The 18,699-nt window shown below is 43.8% G+C and overlaps 1 protein-coding gene across 7 annotated transcripts in view; it reads right to left on the bottom strand.

Annotated features, from left to right (window-relative positions):
• The window catches only part of ACACA (acetyl-CoA carboxylase alpha), a 331,795-nt gene that overhangs the window by 236,968 nt on the left and 76,128 nt on the right, over nucleotides 1–18,699 (bottom strand). For 6 of the 7 annotated variants that reach the window (XM_054456897.2, XM_063655503.1, XM_054456899.2 and 3 more), the window contains 2 exons: nucleotides 17,876–17,922; nucleotides 8,270–8,522 (listed from right to left, as the gene is read on the bottom strand). In XM_054456897.2, coding sequence (XP_054312872.1) covers nucleotides 8,270–8,522; nucleotides 17,876–17,922 — 300 coding nt within the window. Of the gene's footprint in view, nucleotides 1–8,269; nucleotides 8,523–17,875; nucleotides 17,923–18,699 lie in introns of those variants that run through there. The other variant, XM_063655506.1, reaches the window with a different exon arrangement.

Raw genomic sequence — 18,699 nt, 5'->3', positions numbered from 1 at the left:
AAAAAAAAAAAAAAAGAAAATGAAATGACTAGTATCATGGGAGAAACTTTACAAATTATTTCTAATTACAAAAGAGCTCAAAATTTTCTAGTTAAATTATTCTGAAGAGTCCAACATCTTTACAGGCAATCTCATCTGAATTCTCAATTTTCAAAAATATTGGTAAAGTACTTTTCTTTCTAGATCAGAAAAGAAATAGAAATATAACTCAACTTCAGAGCCCTTCCTGAGTGAATACACTTTATCCCTCCAAAGCAACAACTATTGTCTTGAACCCCAGTGACAGACATCTTATGCTGGTTTTAGGTATACACAGATAACAGCAAATACAGATTGTTCTCAGATAAAGTTGTTAACCAAACATGCTTCATTTTATGTTGACCATAAAATGAAGGTCATTCAATGACTTGAACATATGTTTTAAGACACATGAGAGAAAATTGAGATCGAGTTTCAAACACTATTGATATGGGAAGGGGACAGGGAAGTGCTGGGTAGAGAAGGGCAGAGTCCCTGCCAAGGGCTCCACCTTTGACCTGTGCCTATGGACCTAAGTGAGAACAGGCATGCCTGTTTTTGCATCCAAATCCTTCATTTTCCAAGACTACTCTGGCCTGCGACACCCCCAATCCTGTGCCCATATAAACCCGAGACCTTAGCAGGCACAGACACAAGTGACTGAACATCAAGAGGAGCAGAGGAACAGACCAGCACACACCAGCAGGCCAGCAGACTTGCAATGGCAGAACGACAAGGCAGAGAAAGAGGAGGGACGTCTGGACACCGAGGGGAATTCAACTCAGGGTGGTCAGAGAAGAGTCCGGCCGCCAGGAGCCCTGATTCCTGGGGAAGACCACCTCCCTACTCCAGCCCCTCCTTCCAGCTCCCCATCCATGTCGCTGAGAGCCACTTCCACCACTCAATAAAACCTTGCACTCATCCTTCGAGCCCACATGTGATCCAATTTTTCTGGTACACTGGGCAAGAGCTCAGGATACAGAAAGCTGTCACACTGGCCCTCTGCCCTTGCAATAAGGCAGACGGTCTATCGAGCTGGTTAACACAAGCTGTCTGCAGACAGCAAAGCTGAAAGAGCACACTGTAACACATGCTCACTCAGGCTTTCGGAGTCGCAGACATCACCCCAAGATGGTGCCGTGGGGCTGGAGCCCAAAAGTGCTTCCCATGGCTGCTGCACCTGCCCATCTGCATCCTCTCCTTAGGGGTTTGAGCAGTGGGGCAACCGAAGGAGCGAGAGACATCCCTGTGGCACATCCTGCAAGGGAGATGAGGGAACTCTCCTGTTTCACTATAACATGAAGTATACACTGGGCAAGGTAGCTCACACCTGTCATCCCAGCACTTGGGAAGGCCAAGGCCAGACAATCACTTGAGGCCAGGAATTCAAGACCAGCCAGGGCAACATAGCAAGACCCCATCTCTAAAAAAATTAAAAAATTAGCTCAGCACGGTGGTGCACACCTATAATCTCCACTACTCAGGAAGCTGAAGCAGGAGGATTGTTTGAGCCCAGGAGTTGGAAGTTAGTGAGCTATGATTGCGCCACTGAACACTTCAGCCTGGGTGACAGAGTGAGACCAAACAAACAAACAAAAAACCCGTACATTTAGCATAGGATAAAAAAGATTTAAAGAAATCACACTATGCTAGAGAGGAAGGAGGTGGATTTTTAAAAAAGAGGAAAGTAATCACACTATGCTAAAAGGTAAAAGACCCAAATGTGGAGATAACCTGTTCCAACTGTACTTCAACCAGAAATTCAGCTTATTAGTTGACAAACTGTTTACAGTTCTGTTCGGTTGATAGCATGTGGTGAATTTTAAGTATGCAAAACGATCTGACCTCAAGTGACATCCCATAGGAGCAGAGAAACTGCCAATATCCATACAACTAGATGGCTCTGTTATATGCCACCAAATTGTACACTGGTTATCAAAATTAAGATGTCCACTGGCTGGGCACCTGTAATCCCAGCACTTTGGGAGGCCAAGGTGGGTGGATCACCTGAGGTCAGGGGTTCAAGACCAGCCTGGCCAACATGGTGAAACCCCGTCTCTACTAAAAATGCAAAAAATTAGCTGGTCACGGTGGCTCACACCTATAATCCCAGCACTTTGGGAGGCCAAGGTGGGCAGATCACCTGAGGTAGGGAATTCAAGACTAGCCTGACCTACATGGAGAAACCCCGTCTCTACTACAAATACAAAATTAGCCAGATGTGGTGGCACATGCCTGTAGTCCCAGCTACTCGGGAGGCTGAGGCAGGAGAATCACGTGAACCTGGGAGGCGGAAGTTGCGGTGAGCCGAGATTGCGCCACTGCACTCTGGCCTGGGCAACAAGAGCGAAACTCTGTCTCAAAAAAATTAATAAATAAGCCAGGTGAGGTGGCTCACGCCCACCCATACTCCCAGCACTTTGGGAGGCTGAGGCGGGCGGATCACGTGAGGTCAAGAGTTTGAGACCAGCCTGACCAACATGGAGAAACCCCGTCTCTACTAAAAAATACAAAATTAGCCGGGCATGGTGGTGCATGCCTGTAATCCCAGCTACTCGGGAGGCCGAGGCAGGAGAATCACTTGAACCCGGGAGGCAGAGGTTGCAGTGAGCTGAGATCATGCCATTGCACTCCAGCCTGGGCAACAAGAGTGAAACTCTGTCTCAAAAAAAAAAAAAAAATAGCCAGGCATGGTGGTGCATGCCTGTAATCCCAGCTACTTGAGAGGCGGAGGCAGGAGAATTGCTTCAACCCGGGAGGCGGAGGTTGTGGTGAGCCGAGATCACGCCATTGCACTCCAGCCTGGGGAACAACAGTGAAACTCCAACTCAAAAAAAAAAAAAAAATTAAATTAAAAAAATAAATGAATAAATAAGTAAAATAAAATAAAATACAAAAAATTAGCCAGGCATGGTGGGCTGGGCACAGTGGCTCACACCTGTAACCCAGCACTTTGGGAGGCCGAGGCAGGCAGATCACAAGGTCAGGAGTTCGAGACCTGCCTGACGAACACGGTGAAACCCTGTCTCTGCTAAAATACAAAAATTAGCTGGGCATGGTGGTGCGCACCTCTAATCCCAGCTACTCAGGGTGCTGAGGCAGGAGAATCGCTTGAACCCAGGAGGCGGAGGTTGCAGTGAGCCAAGATGGCGCCACTACACTCTAGCCTGGGGACAGAGCGAGACTCCCTCTCAAAAAAAAAAGAAAAAAATTAGTGGGGCATGGTGGAGAGCACCTGTAATCGCAGCTACTTGGGAGGCTGATGGAGGAGAATTGCTTGAAACCAGGAAGCAGAGGTTGCAGTGAGCCAAGATCATGCCATTGCACTCCAGCCTGTACAACAAGAGTAAAACTCAGTCTCAAAAAAAAAAAAAAAGTCCACATTCAGCCTTTCTTCTTAAATGTTCAATTGAATACTAGTGAGTTCCAGAAATATATCAACCTGGCTGATATATCAACCTCTAGCTGATCTTATCTAAAAATAAAAAGCCAAATCAGTTGTCTACAACGAGGTCTGTATATTCCCACCAAGCTATAACTACTTTTTACTTAGGGTCTTATTTTCTTTTCTTTCTTTCTTTTTTTTTTTTGCTCTGTTGCCCAGGCTGGAGTGCAATGGCATGATCTCGGCTCACTGCAACCTCTGCACCCTGGATTCAAGCACTTCTCCTGCCTCAGCCTCTCGACTGGCTGGAACTACAGGCATGTGCCATCATGCTCGGCTAATTTTGTATTTTTAGTAGAGATGGGGTTTCTCCATGTTGGTCAGGCTGGTCTTGAACTGCTGACTTCAGGTGATCCACCCACCTTGGCTTGCTAAAGTGCTGGGATTACAGGCGTGAGCCACCACGCCCAGCCAGGGTCTTATTTTCAAATGTTTGGGTCATTAAGCTTAGAAAGTGATTCATCCAGCTGGGCATGGTGGCTCACACCTGTAATCCCAGCACTTTGGAAGGCTGAGGCAGGCGGATTGCCTGAGATCAGGAGTTGAAGACCAGCCTGGCCAATATGGTGAAACCCCATCTCTACTAAAATACAAAAAAATTAGCCAGGCGTGGTGGCACACACCTCTAGTACTAGCTGCTCAGGAGGCTGAGGCACGAGAATATCTTGAACCTGGGAGGTGGAGGTTAAAGTGGGCTGAGATTGCACCACTGTAATGAAGCCTGGGCAAAAGAGCAAGACCATCTCAAAAAAAAAAAAAAAAAACAAAAAAAAACAAAACGGCCAGGGTCAGGCATAGGCTGACAGGCACAGATTACAGGCTCATGCCTGTAATCTCAGCACTTTGGGAGGCCAAGGCAGGTGGATCACCTGAGGTCGGGAGTTCGAGTCTAGCCTAACATGGAGAAACCCTGTCTCTACTAAAAACACAAAATCAGCCTGACGTGGTGGCATATGCCTGTAATCCCAGCTACTCAGAAGGCTGAGGCAGGAGAATCTCTTGAACCTGGGAGGCAGAGGTTGCGGTGAGTGGAGATTGCACCAGTACACTCCAGCCTGGGTAACAAGAGCGAAACTCCATCTCAAAAGAAAAAAAAAAAAAGGCTGGGCGTGGTGGCTCATGCCTGTAATCCCAGCACTTTGGGAGGCTGAGGTGGGCAGATCACCTGAGGTCAGGAGTTCGAGACCAGTCTGGCCAACATGGTGAAACCCTGTCTCTACTAAAAATACAAAACAGCCGGGCATGGTAGCGGGTGCCTGTAATCTCAGCTACTTGGGAGGCTGAGGCAGGAGAATCGCTTGAACCTGGGAAGTGAAGGTTGCAGTGAGCCGAGATGGTGCCACTGCACTCTAGCCTGGGCAACAGAGCGAATCTCCCTCTAAAAAAAAAAAAAAAAGAAAGAAAGAAAAAAGAAAGTGATTCACCCAGTCTTTCATTGGACTCTAGAAAATACATGAGGCAAATCGTCTCCATCACAGGAAAAGTCTATTTTCTATTTGGGCTCATCCATCATACCACTAGACTTCTCAGCACCTAAACTTGAGAGAGAGACTCAGCCCCATCTTACATTATGGCAATTACTTCATTTGGTTTCAGATGACCTCTATTTAACATCTCCTAGGAATGTACCTGCCCCCTTAATCTGTGTCACCCATGAAGGATTAGGCTATTCATTCTAAGAGCTGATCCTAAACTCAACTTAGTCTCTATTTAACTTTGAGTTCCAGAAGTGAAAATGAGTATCTGAATCAATATCTTCATTTTTATAGGTGACTCCAAGGAGATAATACTTACTGTCCATGGTCACACACCTAATTAGTGGCAGATGTCATAACAGAGGTCTTTCCCCTATCAAATGAATTTGACTCAATTAAAATTACCCCAAAGGTCACCATATCAGTGACTTAAGGAATGGATAAACAGAAAACGTTTTTTCTATTTTAGAACATTAGCTAGCTGAGGAGTGAGTTGGAACTGGCATTGTCTCCTTTCCATGCTGCTGATCACACTTCAATCCATGGCTCCTCCATGAGCTACGGACATGATTTTTACAACAGTAAGGCATGCAAAGAAATTCCAGACACTCATGCCACTGACCACATAGACTTTGCATAAGAACCATCAACTTTGGGAATGACTCGGCAACTACAAACTGCCTTGTGATATCACTAGCTGAGTTTCTTATAACGCGTTTATCTCACCATAGCCAAACTCAGTTTCCTAATCCAGCAAATGGATATTATGTTTCACATAGACTCAAACTGGACAGATTTCTCAAGGTGCTGTGTGGTTTTATGGATTTAGAGTTAAACCAGTCTTTCCCAACAGGGGCACTATGACATTTTGAGTAGGGGATTTCTTGGTTGTGTACGATTATCTACTATACCACAGAAGGTTTAGTATCATTGGTCCTTTGTCCTTTGTCCTTTGCAAGTAGTCCCGCCAGTCACAACCCCCCAACACACACTTCCAAATGACCTCAAGAGAGAAGAATTTTGTCCTTTGTCTGCTAAATGCAAGTAGTCCCGCCAGTCACAACCCCCCTACACACACTTCCAAATGACCTCAAGAGAGAAGAATGCCACCACTAGTATTAACCTTACAGCCAATCATTAAGTGAACTATAAAATAAAAAACGTTTACATAAAGACCTAATCCCTTTTCCCTGCCACTAAAATACTGCTCTCTATTCCTCTTTTTAACCCAGAGATAATGCTTTGTTCACTAACTCCATAAAACCAACTTTGTCTGAACTAGTTATATAATTAAGACACCTGTATGGACGGGGAAGTAGAGCAGAAAAGTTAGTGAAATAAAATCGGGATATGAGTTTGAATCTAAGTTCTCTGGCTATTCAAACTTAGGCAAGTTATTTCTCCTCATTGGGCCTTAGTTTTCCCAACTATTAAAAAGTATTTTGTGGCCAGGTGTGGTGGCTCATGCCTGTAATCCCAGCACTTTGGCAGGCCATGATAGGAGGATCGCTTGAGGCCAGGAGTTCAAGACCAGCCTGGGCAACATAGCAAGACCTCTGTCTCTATTTAAATAATGTTTTAAATTAATTTTTAAAAATAAAATAAAATAAAAAGTGTTAGGCTAAATTATCTCTCTGGTTTATTACAATTCTAGGAACCTGTGAAGTAAAACATAATTAACTTGCTTTACACTTTTCTTTTGACCTCTACATAGCTAAATGAGGGTGACCACTAACAAACACTGCTTAGTCTCTCAGAAGCCCTGATCCCAAGCCCCAGGGATAACAGTAAGACAGATCACATCCAGCCAGATCTCATACAGGATTTTATTATAGAGTCAGTATATTTAGTGTATAAAGTAGAGCTGAATTATTTTATGACCCATTAATAATAAAGGTGCCAAGATAATAACAGCAGCAACAGCCACCCTAACTTATGTTTATCTAGGGTACACCTATAATCTGAATGCTGGCTGTACACAACAATCACCTGGATACCTTAAAAAAAAGCCCCAGTTCCACACCAAGCCAGTATCAAATGAATCGAAATCTCTGGGGATGGGGCTTATCTCCCAAGGCTCCCCGAGGTGATTCTGATGAACAGTGAGAACCAAGAACCACTGATCCAGACCTTTTAATCCAAGAACTGAAAAGTAAATGACCAAAGGTTAGTATCTCACACTCTAGTTATATAATCAAACATCGATAAATAAAAACAATCTAGTGTTACTATGTACTGACATTCTCAGTTAGGGAGAATTGTGTTTCTAGAGAAAAAGGAGAGCTCTATTAACAGCCCTTTACTGGGGACTGGCCCTGCTAGAAACAGAATATAACTTCCTGACAATCTGATGAATTAGTTCAAAAAAACTTACTACGAAGTTGACAACCCCTGGAGAATTCCTATCAATCATCAAGACAGTTAAAACAATGTTAGTCAAAGTAGTACAAGAACTGAAATTCCTCAACCTAACTCTTACTCACTAGGTCTTACTGAAAGACCTAGCAGGTAGAAGTGGCCAGGTGTAGTGGTTCATATCTTTAATCCTAGCACTTTGAGAGACTGAGGCAGGCGGATCACTTGAGGCCAGGAATTCAAGACCAGCCTGGCCAACATGACGAAACCCGGTGTCTATCAAAAACAACAAAAATCAGCTAGGCGCGAGGGCACGCACTTGTAGTCCCAGCTATTCAGGAGGCTGAGGCAGGAGAATCTCTTGAACCTGGAAGGCAGAGGTTTCAGTGAGCTGAGATTGTACCACTGCACTCCCATTTGGGCGACAGAGCAAGACTCTTATCTCAAAAAAAAAAAAAAAAAAAAATTGGCTGGGCGGGGTGGCTCACACCTCTAATCCCAGCATTTTGGGAAGCTGAGGCGGGCGGATCACGAGGTCAGGAGTTCAAGACCAGCCTGGCCAACATGGTGAAACTCCATCTCTACTAAAAATACAAAAAATTAGCTGGGCATGGTGGCAGGCGCCTGTAATCCCAGCTACTTGGGAGGCTGAGGCAGAAGAATTGCTTGAACCCAGGAGGCGGAGGTTGCAGTGAGCTGAGACCCCACCACTGCACTCCAGCTTGGGCAACAGAGCAAGACTCCATCTCAAAAAAAAGAAAAAAAAAAAGACCTAGTAGGACATGAAAAATTTGATGGGAACATACATGATTTCTGAAAAATACATCATTTCTGACTTCCTCAACAAAGCTTTGAGTCCAGTGACATAGGAAAAGGCAAAGCAGTCTTGGCTGAAATCATTCTTGCTCTTTTCAGAACATAATCAGCAAAACTAACAAGACAGATTAAATAAGTAGACCATTAAACTCTCTCTTACCTTATGTGCAAGGCCAAGCCATCCTGTAGGCTAGAGATCCCCAAATCAGAGAGTGTATCTGAGCCAACAGAAGCAGGTGACAAAGAGCCCTCCTTCTCCTCCAGTAGGTCCAGCTTCACCAGGTTGCTGATCTCATCCTCTGAGTTATCTTCAGACACAGAACCTATTATGAATCGAGAGTGCTGGTTCAGCTCCAGAGGTTTGGCCAAGGCAGATGGTTCATCCATTATTCCTCCAAAATGAGCTCTTAGAGCTACGGAGAAAATGAAAAGTGAGAAAGGCAGGTTATGAATAATAATCTATATCTGAGGTCAGCCAGAGGTTATATCTAATAAACCATAGCTGAGACTTGGAAGCAAGGCAATTTGAGAACTAACTTCCTTGGCTATTCTATTTCAGGGCCTTTAATTTCTACAAGGGAGGAAAATTGAGATCATGATAACTATGCGCATAAATTAAAACCAGTTCCCTTTTCCTCAAAGAAATTTTTCTCAAAAACCTATAAGCCATTCCTAATCTCATTATCATTTGGTGGTGTCCAGGAAATAATTATGATCAATGGGGAAACATTTGCAGTAGGCAAAAGCTGCTTGTTGTGATATTGCTATTTTGGTTGTTAGTAATGGGGGAATACATGGTAAGGTTTTGGATAGAGTAATGGTTGTTTGAAATGACATTTAAACTACATAATGCTCATCTGGCTTCAAACACTATATATTGAGAGGCTATAACTTTTATTTTATTATTTATTTATTTGAGACAGGGTCTCACTCTGTCACCCACACAGCATGCAGTACTACAATCATGGTTCACTGCAGCCTCAAACTCTTTGGGCTCAAGTGATCCTCCTACCTTAGCCTCCCCAGTAGCTGGGACTACAGGCACATGCCACCATGCCCGGCTAATTCTATTTTTATTTTTTATTTATTTATTTATTTATTTATTTAGAGATGGAGTCTCGCTCTGTCGCCCAGGCTGGAGTGCAGTGGCGCGATCTCCACTCACTGCAAGCTCTGCCTCCCGGGTTCATGCCATTCTCCTGCCTCAGCCTCCCGAGTAGCTGGAACTACAGGCGCCCGCCACAATACCCGGCTAATTTTTTGTATTTTTAGTAGAGATGGGGTTTCACCGTGTTAGCCAGGATGGTCTCGATCTCCTGACCTTCCGCCTCGGCCTCCCAAAGCGCTGGGATTCCAGGTGTGAGCCACCGCACCCAACCTTTTTTTTTTTTTTCTTTTTTGAGACGGAGTCTCGCTCTGTCGCCCAGGCTGGAGTGCAATGGCACGATCTCAGCTCACTGCAACCTCCGCCTCCCGGGTTCAAGCAATTCTCTGCCTCAGCCTCCCAAGTAGCTAGGATTACAGGTACCCACCACCATGCCCGGCTGATTTTTGTATTTTTAGTAGAGATGGGGTTTCACTATCTTGGCTAGGCTGGTCTTGAACTCCTGATCTCGTGATCCACCCACCTCAGCCTCTCAAAGTGCAGGATTATGGGTGTGAGCCACTGTGCCCGGTCTAATTTTTAAATATTTTGTAGAAATGGGAACTCCCTATGTTGCCTAGGCTGGTCTTGAACTCCTGGGCTCAAGCAATCCTCTCACCTTAGGCTCCCAAACTGCTGGGATTACAGGCGTAAGCCACTGTGCCTGGCCTATGAATTTTACATATGTGTATACTTTTAAAACAAACTCCAGATAGGTAATTTTTAATTAAACAAAAAAACTTTACTTGTCCTCATGAGTTTTTTCTTAAATTATGCATTTTAAAATTTCACCCCAAAATGACTACTTTTGGCTCTAATGTGCTGACATTGATATAAGGAGAAAATGAATCTATCACCAAATTTAAAATCTATAATCATCTCAAGTAAGTATAATTTTTCTAAATGTAGGGCCTTACTAGTTAGGATTAGATACAGCCAATAGCTAACTAAGAAACTAATTAACAGCAAACCATCATGGCACGTGTTTACCTACGTAACAAACCTGCATGTTCTGCACATGTATCCCAGAACTTAAAGTATAATAATAAAAAAAAAAAGAAAGAAAAAGAAACTAATTAATAAAAGACCAAAACAGCAACATTCATTCTCTTTTATGGAATGAAGTGCTGCCCATAAAAATTTAAAAATATTTTTTAAAAACCAAAATAAGAGCCCACAACAATAAAAACCCCAACTAAATGAAACAATATTTATTCTGTCATCTCAAAAATCCTATTTTAAAATTTCAAAACTCCAGATCAACTCAGTATTAAATAGCTTGTACCCAGATCAATTATTTTAATTCAGAAAATAAGCCTGGGTGCAGTGGCTCACGCCTATAATCCCAACAACTTGGGAGGCAGAGGCAGGAGGATTGTTTGAGTCCAGGAGTTCAAGACTAGCGTGAGCATCAAAATGAGATCCCATCTGTACGAAAAAAAAAAAAAAAAGATTGGCCGGACGCGGTGGCTCATGCCTGTAAATACCAGCACTTTGGTAGGCCGAGGCGGGTGGATCACCTGAGGTCAGCAGTTCAAGACCAACCTGGCCAATATGGTGAAACCCCGTCTCTACTAAAAATACAAAAATTAGCTGGGTGTGGTAACACGTGTATAATCCCAGCTACTCGGGAGCCTGAGGCAGAAGAATCGCTTGAACCTGGGAGGCGGAGGTTGCAGTGAGCTGAGATCATGCCTCTGCACTCCAGCCTGGGTGACAGAGCAAGACTCTGTCTAGAAAAAAAAAAAAAAAAAAAAAGATTAATAATTCCCAACTGTGGACCTTTTAGAGGTTCCCTTGACTGATCCCGACCTCAACTTGTATACTGATGGAAGTTCCTTTGTAGAAAAAGGACTTTGAAAAGCGGGGTATGCAGTGGTCAGTGATAATGGAATACTTGAAAGTAATCCCCTCACTCCAGGAGCTAGTGCTCAGCTGGCAGAACTCATAGACCTCACTCAGGCACTAGAATTAGGAGAAGGAAAAAGGGTAAATATATATACAGACTCCAAGTATGCTTACCTAGTCCTCCATGCCCATGCAGCAATATGGAGAAAGGGAATTCCTAACTTCCAAGGAACACCTATCAAACATCAGGAAGCCATTAGCATATTATTCTTGGCTGTACAGAAACCTAAAGAGGTGACAGTCTTACACTGCCGGTGTCATCAGAAAGGAAAGGAAAGGAAAGGAAAGGGAAATAGAAGCGAACCGCCAGGCAGATATTGAAGCCAAAAGAGCCGCAAGGCAGGACCCTCCATTAGAAATGCTTATAGAAGGACCCCTAGTATGGGGTAATCTCCTCCGGGAAACCAAGCCCCAGTACTCAGAAGAAGAAATAGAAGGGGGAACCTCACGAGGACACAGTTTCCTCCCCTCAGGATGGCTAGCCACCAAAGAAGGAAAAATACTTTTGCCTGCAGCTAACCAATGGAAATTACTTAAAACCCTTCATCAAACCTTTCACTTAGGCATTGATAGCACCCATCAGATGGCCAAATCATTATTTACTGGACCAGGCCTTTTCAAAACTATCAAGCAGATAGTCAGGGCCTGTGAAGTGTGCCAAAGAAATAATCCCTGCCTTATCGCCAAGCTCCTTCAGGAGAACAAAGGACAGGCCATTACCCAAGAGAAGACTGGCAACTAGATTTTACCCACATGCCCAAATCTCAGGGATTTCAGTATCTACTAGTTTGGGTAGATACTTTCACTGGTTGGGCAGAGGACTTCCCCTGTAGGACAGAAAAGGCCCAAGAGGTAATAAAGGTACTAGTTCATGAAATAATTCCCAGATTCGGACTTCCCCAAGGCTTACAGAGTGACAATGACCCTGCTTTCAAGGCTACAGTAACCCAGGGAGTATCCTAGGCGTTAGGTATACAATATCACTCACACTGCGCCTGGAGGCCACAGTCCTCAGGAAAGGTCGAGAAAATGAACGAAACACTCAAATGACATCTAAAAAAGCTAACCCAGGAAACCCACCTCGCATGGCCTGCTCTGTTGCCTATAGCCTTACTAAGAATCCGAAACTCTCCCCAAAAAGCAGGACTTAGTCCATACGAAATGCTGTATGGACGGCCCTTCCTAACCAATGACCTTGTGCTTGACTGAGAGACAGCCAACTTAGTTGCAGACATCACCTCCTTAGCCAAATATCAACAGGTTCTTAAAACATTACAGGGAGCCTGTCCCCGAGAAGAGGGAAAGAAACTATTCCACCCTGGTGACATGGTATTAGTCAAGTCCCTTCCCTCTAATTCCCCATCCCTAGAAACATCCTGGGAAGGAAACTACCCAGTCATTTTATCTACCCTAACTGCGGTTAAAGTGGCTGGAGTGGAGTCTTGGATACATCACACTCTAGTCAAACCCTGGATACTGCCAAAGGAACCCGAAAATCCACGAGACAACGCTAGCTATTCCTGTGAACCTCTAGAGGATCTGCGCCTGCTCTTCAAATGACAACCGGGAGGACAGTAACTAAAATCGTAAATCCCCATGGCCCTCCCTTATCATATTTTTCTCTTTACTGTTCTCTTACCCCCTTTCACTCTCACTGCACCCCGTCCATGCCGCTGTACGACCAGTAGCTCCCCTTAGCAAGAGTTTCTATGGAGAATGCAGCGTCCTGGAAATACTGATGCCCTATCGTATAGGAGTTTATCTAAGGGAACCCCTACCTTCACTGCCCACACCCATATGCCCCACAACTGCTATAACTCTGCCACTCTTTGCATGCATGCAAATACTCATTATTGGACAGGAAAAATGATTAATCCCAGTTGTCCTGGAGGACTTGGAGCCACTGTCTGTTGGACTTACTTCACTCATACCGGTATGTCTGATGGGGGTGGAGTTCAAGATCAGGCAAGAGAAAAACACATAAAGGAAGTAATCTCCCAACTGACCTGGGTACATAGCACCCCTAGCCCCTACAAAGGACTAGATCTCTCAAAACTACATGAAACCCTCCGTACCCATACTGTCCTGGTAAGCCTATTTAATACCACCCTCCCTGGGCTCCATGAGGTCCCGGCCCAAAACCCTACTAACTGTTGGATGTGCCTCCCCCTGCACTTTAGGCCATACATTTCAACCCCTATACCTGAACAATGGAACAACTTCAGCACAGAAATAAACACCACTTCTGTTTTAGTAGGTCCTCTTGTTTCCAATCTGGAAATAACCCATACCTCAAACCTCACCTGTGTAAAAGTTAGCAATACTATAGACACAACCAACTCCCCCAATGCATCAGGTGGGTAACTCCTCCCACATGAATAGTCTGCCTACCCTCAGGAATATTATTTTTCTGTGGTACCTCAGCCTATCGTTGTTTGAATGGCTCTTCAGAATCTATGTGCTTCCTCTCATTCTTAGTGCCCCCTATGACCATCTACACCGAACAAGATTTATACAATCATGTCGTACCTAAGCCCTGCAACAAAAGAGTACCCATTCTTCCTTTTGTTATCGGAGCAGGAGTGCTAGGTGGACTAGGTACTGGCATTGGTGGTAACACAACCTCTACTCAGTTCTACTACAAACTATCTCAAGAACTAAATGGTGACATGGAATGGGTCACTGATACCCTGGTCACCTTGCAAGATCAACTTAACTCCCTAGCAGCAGTAGTCCTTCAAAACTGAAGAGCTTTAGACTTGCTAACCGCCAAAAGCGGGGGAACCTTTTTATTTTTAGAGGAAAAATGCTGTTGTTATGTTAATCAATCCAGAATCATCACTGAGAAAGTTAAAGAAATTCAAGATCGAATACAATGTAGAGCAGAGGAGCTTCAAAACACTGGACCCTGGGGCCTCCTCAGCCAATGGATGCCCTGGATTCTCCCCTTCTTAGGACCTCTAGCAGCTATAATATTGCTACTCCTCTTTGGACCCTGTATCTTTAACCTCCTTGTTAAGTTTGTCTTTTCCAGAATCGAAGCTGTAAAACTACAAATCGTTCTTCAAATGGAGCCCCAGATGCAGTCCATGAGTAAAATCTACCACGGACCCCTGGACCGGCCTGCTAGCCCATGCTCTGATGTTAATGACATCAAAGGCACCCCTCCCGAGGAAATCTCAACTGCACAACCCCTACTACGCCCCAATTCAGCAGGAAGCAGTTAGAGCGGTTGTTGGCCAACCTCCCCAACAGCAGTTGGGTTTTCCTGTTGAGAGTGGGGACTGAGAGACAGGACTAACCGGATTTCCTAGACCGACTAAGAATCCCTAAGACTAGCTGGGAAGGTGACCGCTTCCACCTTTAAACACGGGGCTTGAAACTTACCTCATGCCCAACCAATCAGATACTGAAGAGAGCTCACTAAAATGCTAATTAGGCAAAAACAGGAGGTAAAGAAATAGCCAATCATCTGTTGCCTGAGAGCACAGTGGGAGGGACAATGATCGGGATATAAACCCAGGCATTCGAGCCAGCTACAGCTACCCTCTTTGAGTCCCCTCCCTTTGCATGGGAGCTCTGTCTTCACTCTATTAAATCTTGCAACTGCAAAAATAAAAATAGAAAAATGATAATTCCCAATTGTGATTTTGAGGTTGCTCTAAGATATGGTACATTAATAGATAATAAATGAATTATTAATAACTCTGTATGCTATAACCCACTGTGAAGTATGAAAGTAAGTGGACAACAGTGTTCCTTGACATCAGATGAGAAACCGTCAATACTTTAAAATATTTGGGAATCACCACTCAACATGTGAAAATTACATATGCACGATTGTTCTGGTGTAATTTGTGAGTCAGTTTATTCACTTACAGAGAGAAACAGCATTCATAAATGCTAGAGTAGTGTGGTTCTCAAAGTGTGGTCCCTGGACCATTGGCATCACCTGGGAACTTGTTAGAAGTGCAAATTCTTGGGCCCTACCCCAGACCAACTAACCGTATCAGAACCTACAGGCCAGCATCCATTAATCTATGCTTTCACAAGCCCTAAAGTTTGAGAATCACTGTGGTACAAGATAAAACAGTAATTAACAAATTGGCAAGACTGTTAAAACAAAACTAAAGAAAACCTATACCAGCCTGGGCACCATAGTGAGATCCCATCTCTAAAAAAAATTTTTTTTTAATTAGCTGCGTGTGGTGGCATGCACCTGTAGTCCCAGCTACTGGGGAGGCTGAGGTGGGAGAATCGTTTGAGCCCAGGAGTTTAAGACTGCAGTGTGCTGTGATAGCACCACTGTACTCCAGCCCTGGTGACAGAGCAGGACTCTGTCTCAAAAAAAAAAAAAAAAAAAGTAAAGGAAACTATAGACATTTCCCTTTTTTTAAGGGCAGGGTCTTGCTCTGTCACTCAGGCTAGAGTGCAGTGGCATGATCCTTGTTCACTGCAGCCTCAAACTCCTGGGCTCAAGCAATCCTCCAACCTCAACCTCCAAAATAGCTGGGACTACAGGCATGCACCACTATGCCTGGCTACTTTTTGTTTTTTTGTACAGACAGCATCTCCACATGTTGTCCAGCCTAGTCTCAAACTCCTGAGCTCAAGTGATCCTCCCACCTTGGCCTCCCAAAGGGTTGGGATTATCGGTGTGAGCCACTGAGCCCAGCCTAACATTTTCTGAAAGTGAACTGGAGATTACTTTAGCTAACTTTTATCTTTAACACTAGAATCAGCCGGGCGCAGTAGCTCACACCTGTAATCCCAGCACTTTGGGAGGCCGAGGCGGGTGGATCACAAAGTCAGGAGATCGAGACCATCCTGGCTAACATGGTGAAAACCCGTCTCTACTAAATATACAAAAAATTAGCCGGGCGTAGTAGCAGGCACCTGTAGTCCCAGCTACTCAGGAGGCTGAGTCAGGAGAATGGTATGAACCCAGGGGGCGGAGCTTGCAGTGAGCAGAGATCACGCCACTGCATTCCAGACTGGGCGACAGAGTGAGACTCCGTCTCAAAAATAAAATAAAATAAAACTAGAATCAAATATAAAAGTATCACGCAACGTGAGCCAAGATCACCACTGCACTCCAGCCTGGTGACAGAGTGAGACTCCGTCTCAAAAAAAAAAAAAAGTATCATGCAACAGAAAAAATTTGCTGTCTAAATTTACTATACATTTCTCCCTTGAAATATTAGGTCTTAAAAACTGTTCAAGACCAGCCTGCCCAACATGGGGAAACCCCATCTCTACTAAAAATACAGGCCAGGCACAGCGGCTCATGCCTGTAATCCCAGCACTTTGGGAGGCTGAGGCAGGTAGATCACTTGAGGTCAGGAGTTTGAGACCAGCCTGGCCAACATGGCGAAACCCCATCTCTACTAAAAATACAAAAATTAGCCGGGTGTGGCGCATGCCTGTAATCCCAGCTACTCGGGAGGCTGAGGTAAGGAGAATCGCTTGAACCTGGGAGGTGACAGAGCGAGACTCTGTCTCAAAAAACAAAAAACAAACAAAAAACTTTTAAAGGGCTCCCATTATTTTTGGCCAGGCACAGTAACTAATGCCTGTAATCCCAGCACTTTGGGAGGCCAAGGCGAGTGGATCACCTGAGATCAGGAGTTCAAGACCAGCCTGGCCAACATGGTGAAACCCCATCTTTACTAAAAATATAAAAAATTAGCCAGGCGTGGCAGTGGGCACCTGTAATCCCAGCTACTTGGGAGGCTGAGGCATGAGACTTGCTTGAACCCAGGAGGCAGAGGTTGCAGTGTGCCAAGATTGTGCCATTACACTCTAGCCTGGGTGACAGAGACTCCCTCCGTCTCAAAAGAAAAAAAAAAAGGAAGAAAAAAGGCAGAGAGGGAGGGAAAAGGGGAAAAGGGAGGGAAAAGGGGTAAAAGGGAGGGGAAAAAGAAAGAAAGGGGGAGGGAAGGGAAAGTCCAACAGACTGACCACACTGAAGAACACCAAAAGTTATAGCAGCAAAAAGCCTATTTCTTTCACATTTACAGCAGTAAATAGTTAAGTTTAAAAGTAACAGTAGATCCAAAAAATAAAATCCCATCCCAACTAACAGAAGATAATGGGTGCCTTCTTCACAAAGTAAGAAAGCAAGGCACTCAGGTGCAGATTCTAGCTTGCAGTCTGACTGAAGTTAGACGACCACACACAAAAAAGAAAATCCACAAGGCACAATTCTTTGATTCCATGAGAGAAGAAAAAGAGTTAATAAAACATGGTTCCTGGGCTAATAAGCGAGAGTCTCAATAAGGCCAACTTCAAGTTCCTAGCTAAGAAGACCATGAAGGCAGCCTTCTCTAAACGGTTACATAGATTGGAGGCAACTCAGTGTGAACAGCTAAAAAGCCTGTCCACAACTGTACTGAATAGTATTTCCCAGGCACGAGCCTACAAACCAACAGAAAAGAGAGGTCATGTATGGAAAATTACTGAGTAGCTGTCCAGACACTCTAGAAGCTACTCCACAGCCTGTCCCATTTCCACTGATTCTAGTCCTGAATTAAAGAGAAAACACAGTTGAGTACCATTGTTAGACTCTTTGTTCCCTTCAGGTTATCCACCCTAAATCTGCCTATATTATTTTGTGGAAGTCAACTTTTAACACAAAAGCCTACAGTTTGATATTTTACAACATGAACAAAATTTTTATCACATTGTAAACAAGGAGTATTATTTGTAACTGACCTCTTATAATTTTTACTGTCTGAGTAGATATCCACTTCCAAAAAGAACTAGAGAGAAAAAGAGAGAAAGATTTTAAGGTTTTTTTTTTTTTAAGAAACAAACTTTTGTCAATTCCTGTTTTGCTCAGCATAATGCAAAGGTAATAATATATAAAGTATCTATTTTACTGGTCAAATCTGTTATTTAACTTAAAGCACAAAGTTTAGCAGTTTATTATTTGTTCAATTCTGTAAATCAAACACATTACATAAAGCCTTTATTGTTTAAGAAAATATTAAACAATAGAACAAGCTTACCATTTCACAAGGTGGCTTTTCCAATTGTATACTCAATGAATACATTTCAACATTTTCATTTCTAATATTTCATCAAAAAAGAGGCAGTGGGGAGAAGAGAACCACTAGATTCTCTACAATTCACTTAAGCTCTGATTATGTTTCCAAGCGGTTACACCTACACACAAAGGTTGGGAGCCAGGGGGAAGACAGAGTGCCCATTATACTAAGTCCCTAAACTGTAAGGGATCAAAGAGTCTCTTGCAACTCCCCAAATCCTCGGTTTCCTTCTTAAGCCTGACAATTTAAATGTATCTAGGGTAGAAATTCTCAACTCTGATTATATTTAAGAATCACCTGCGGAGCTTTTAAAAATTTTACAAAGTCTAAACTCCACCCTAGATCTGCTGAATCAGAATTGCAGCTGGAGACCCAGGGATTTCAACTTTAAGTTCCACAGTTAATTGACACTGATGGAAATACATGCTTGAGAACCACTGGTTCAGGACAGAGAAGAAACAAAAGGAAAGAACCTATTACACTGATAGG

This window comes from Pongo pygmaeus, chromosome 19 (genome assembly GCF_028885625.2).
Source record: "Pongo pygmaeus isolate AG05252 chromosome 19, NHGRI_mPonPyg2-v2.0_pri, whole genome shotgun sequence".
NCBI lineage: Eukaryota > Metazoa > Chordata > Mammalia > Primates > Hominidae > Pongo > Pongo pygmaeus.
The sequence above is the reverse complement of the archived record's forward strand: the minus strand, read 5'-3'. Positions and strand labels throughout refer to the sequence as shown.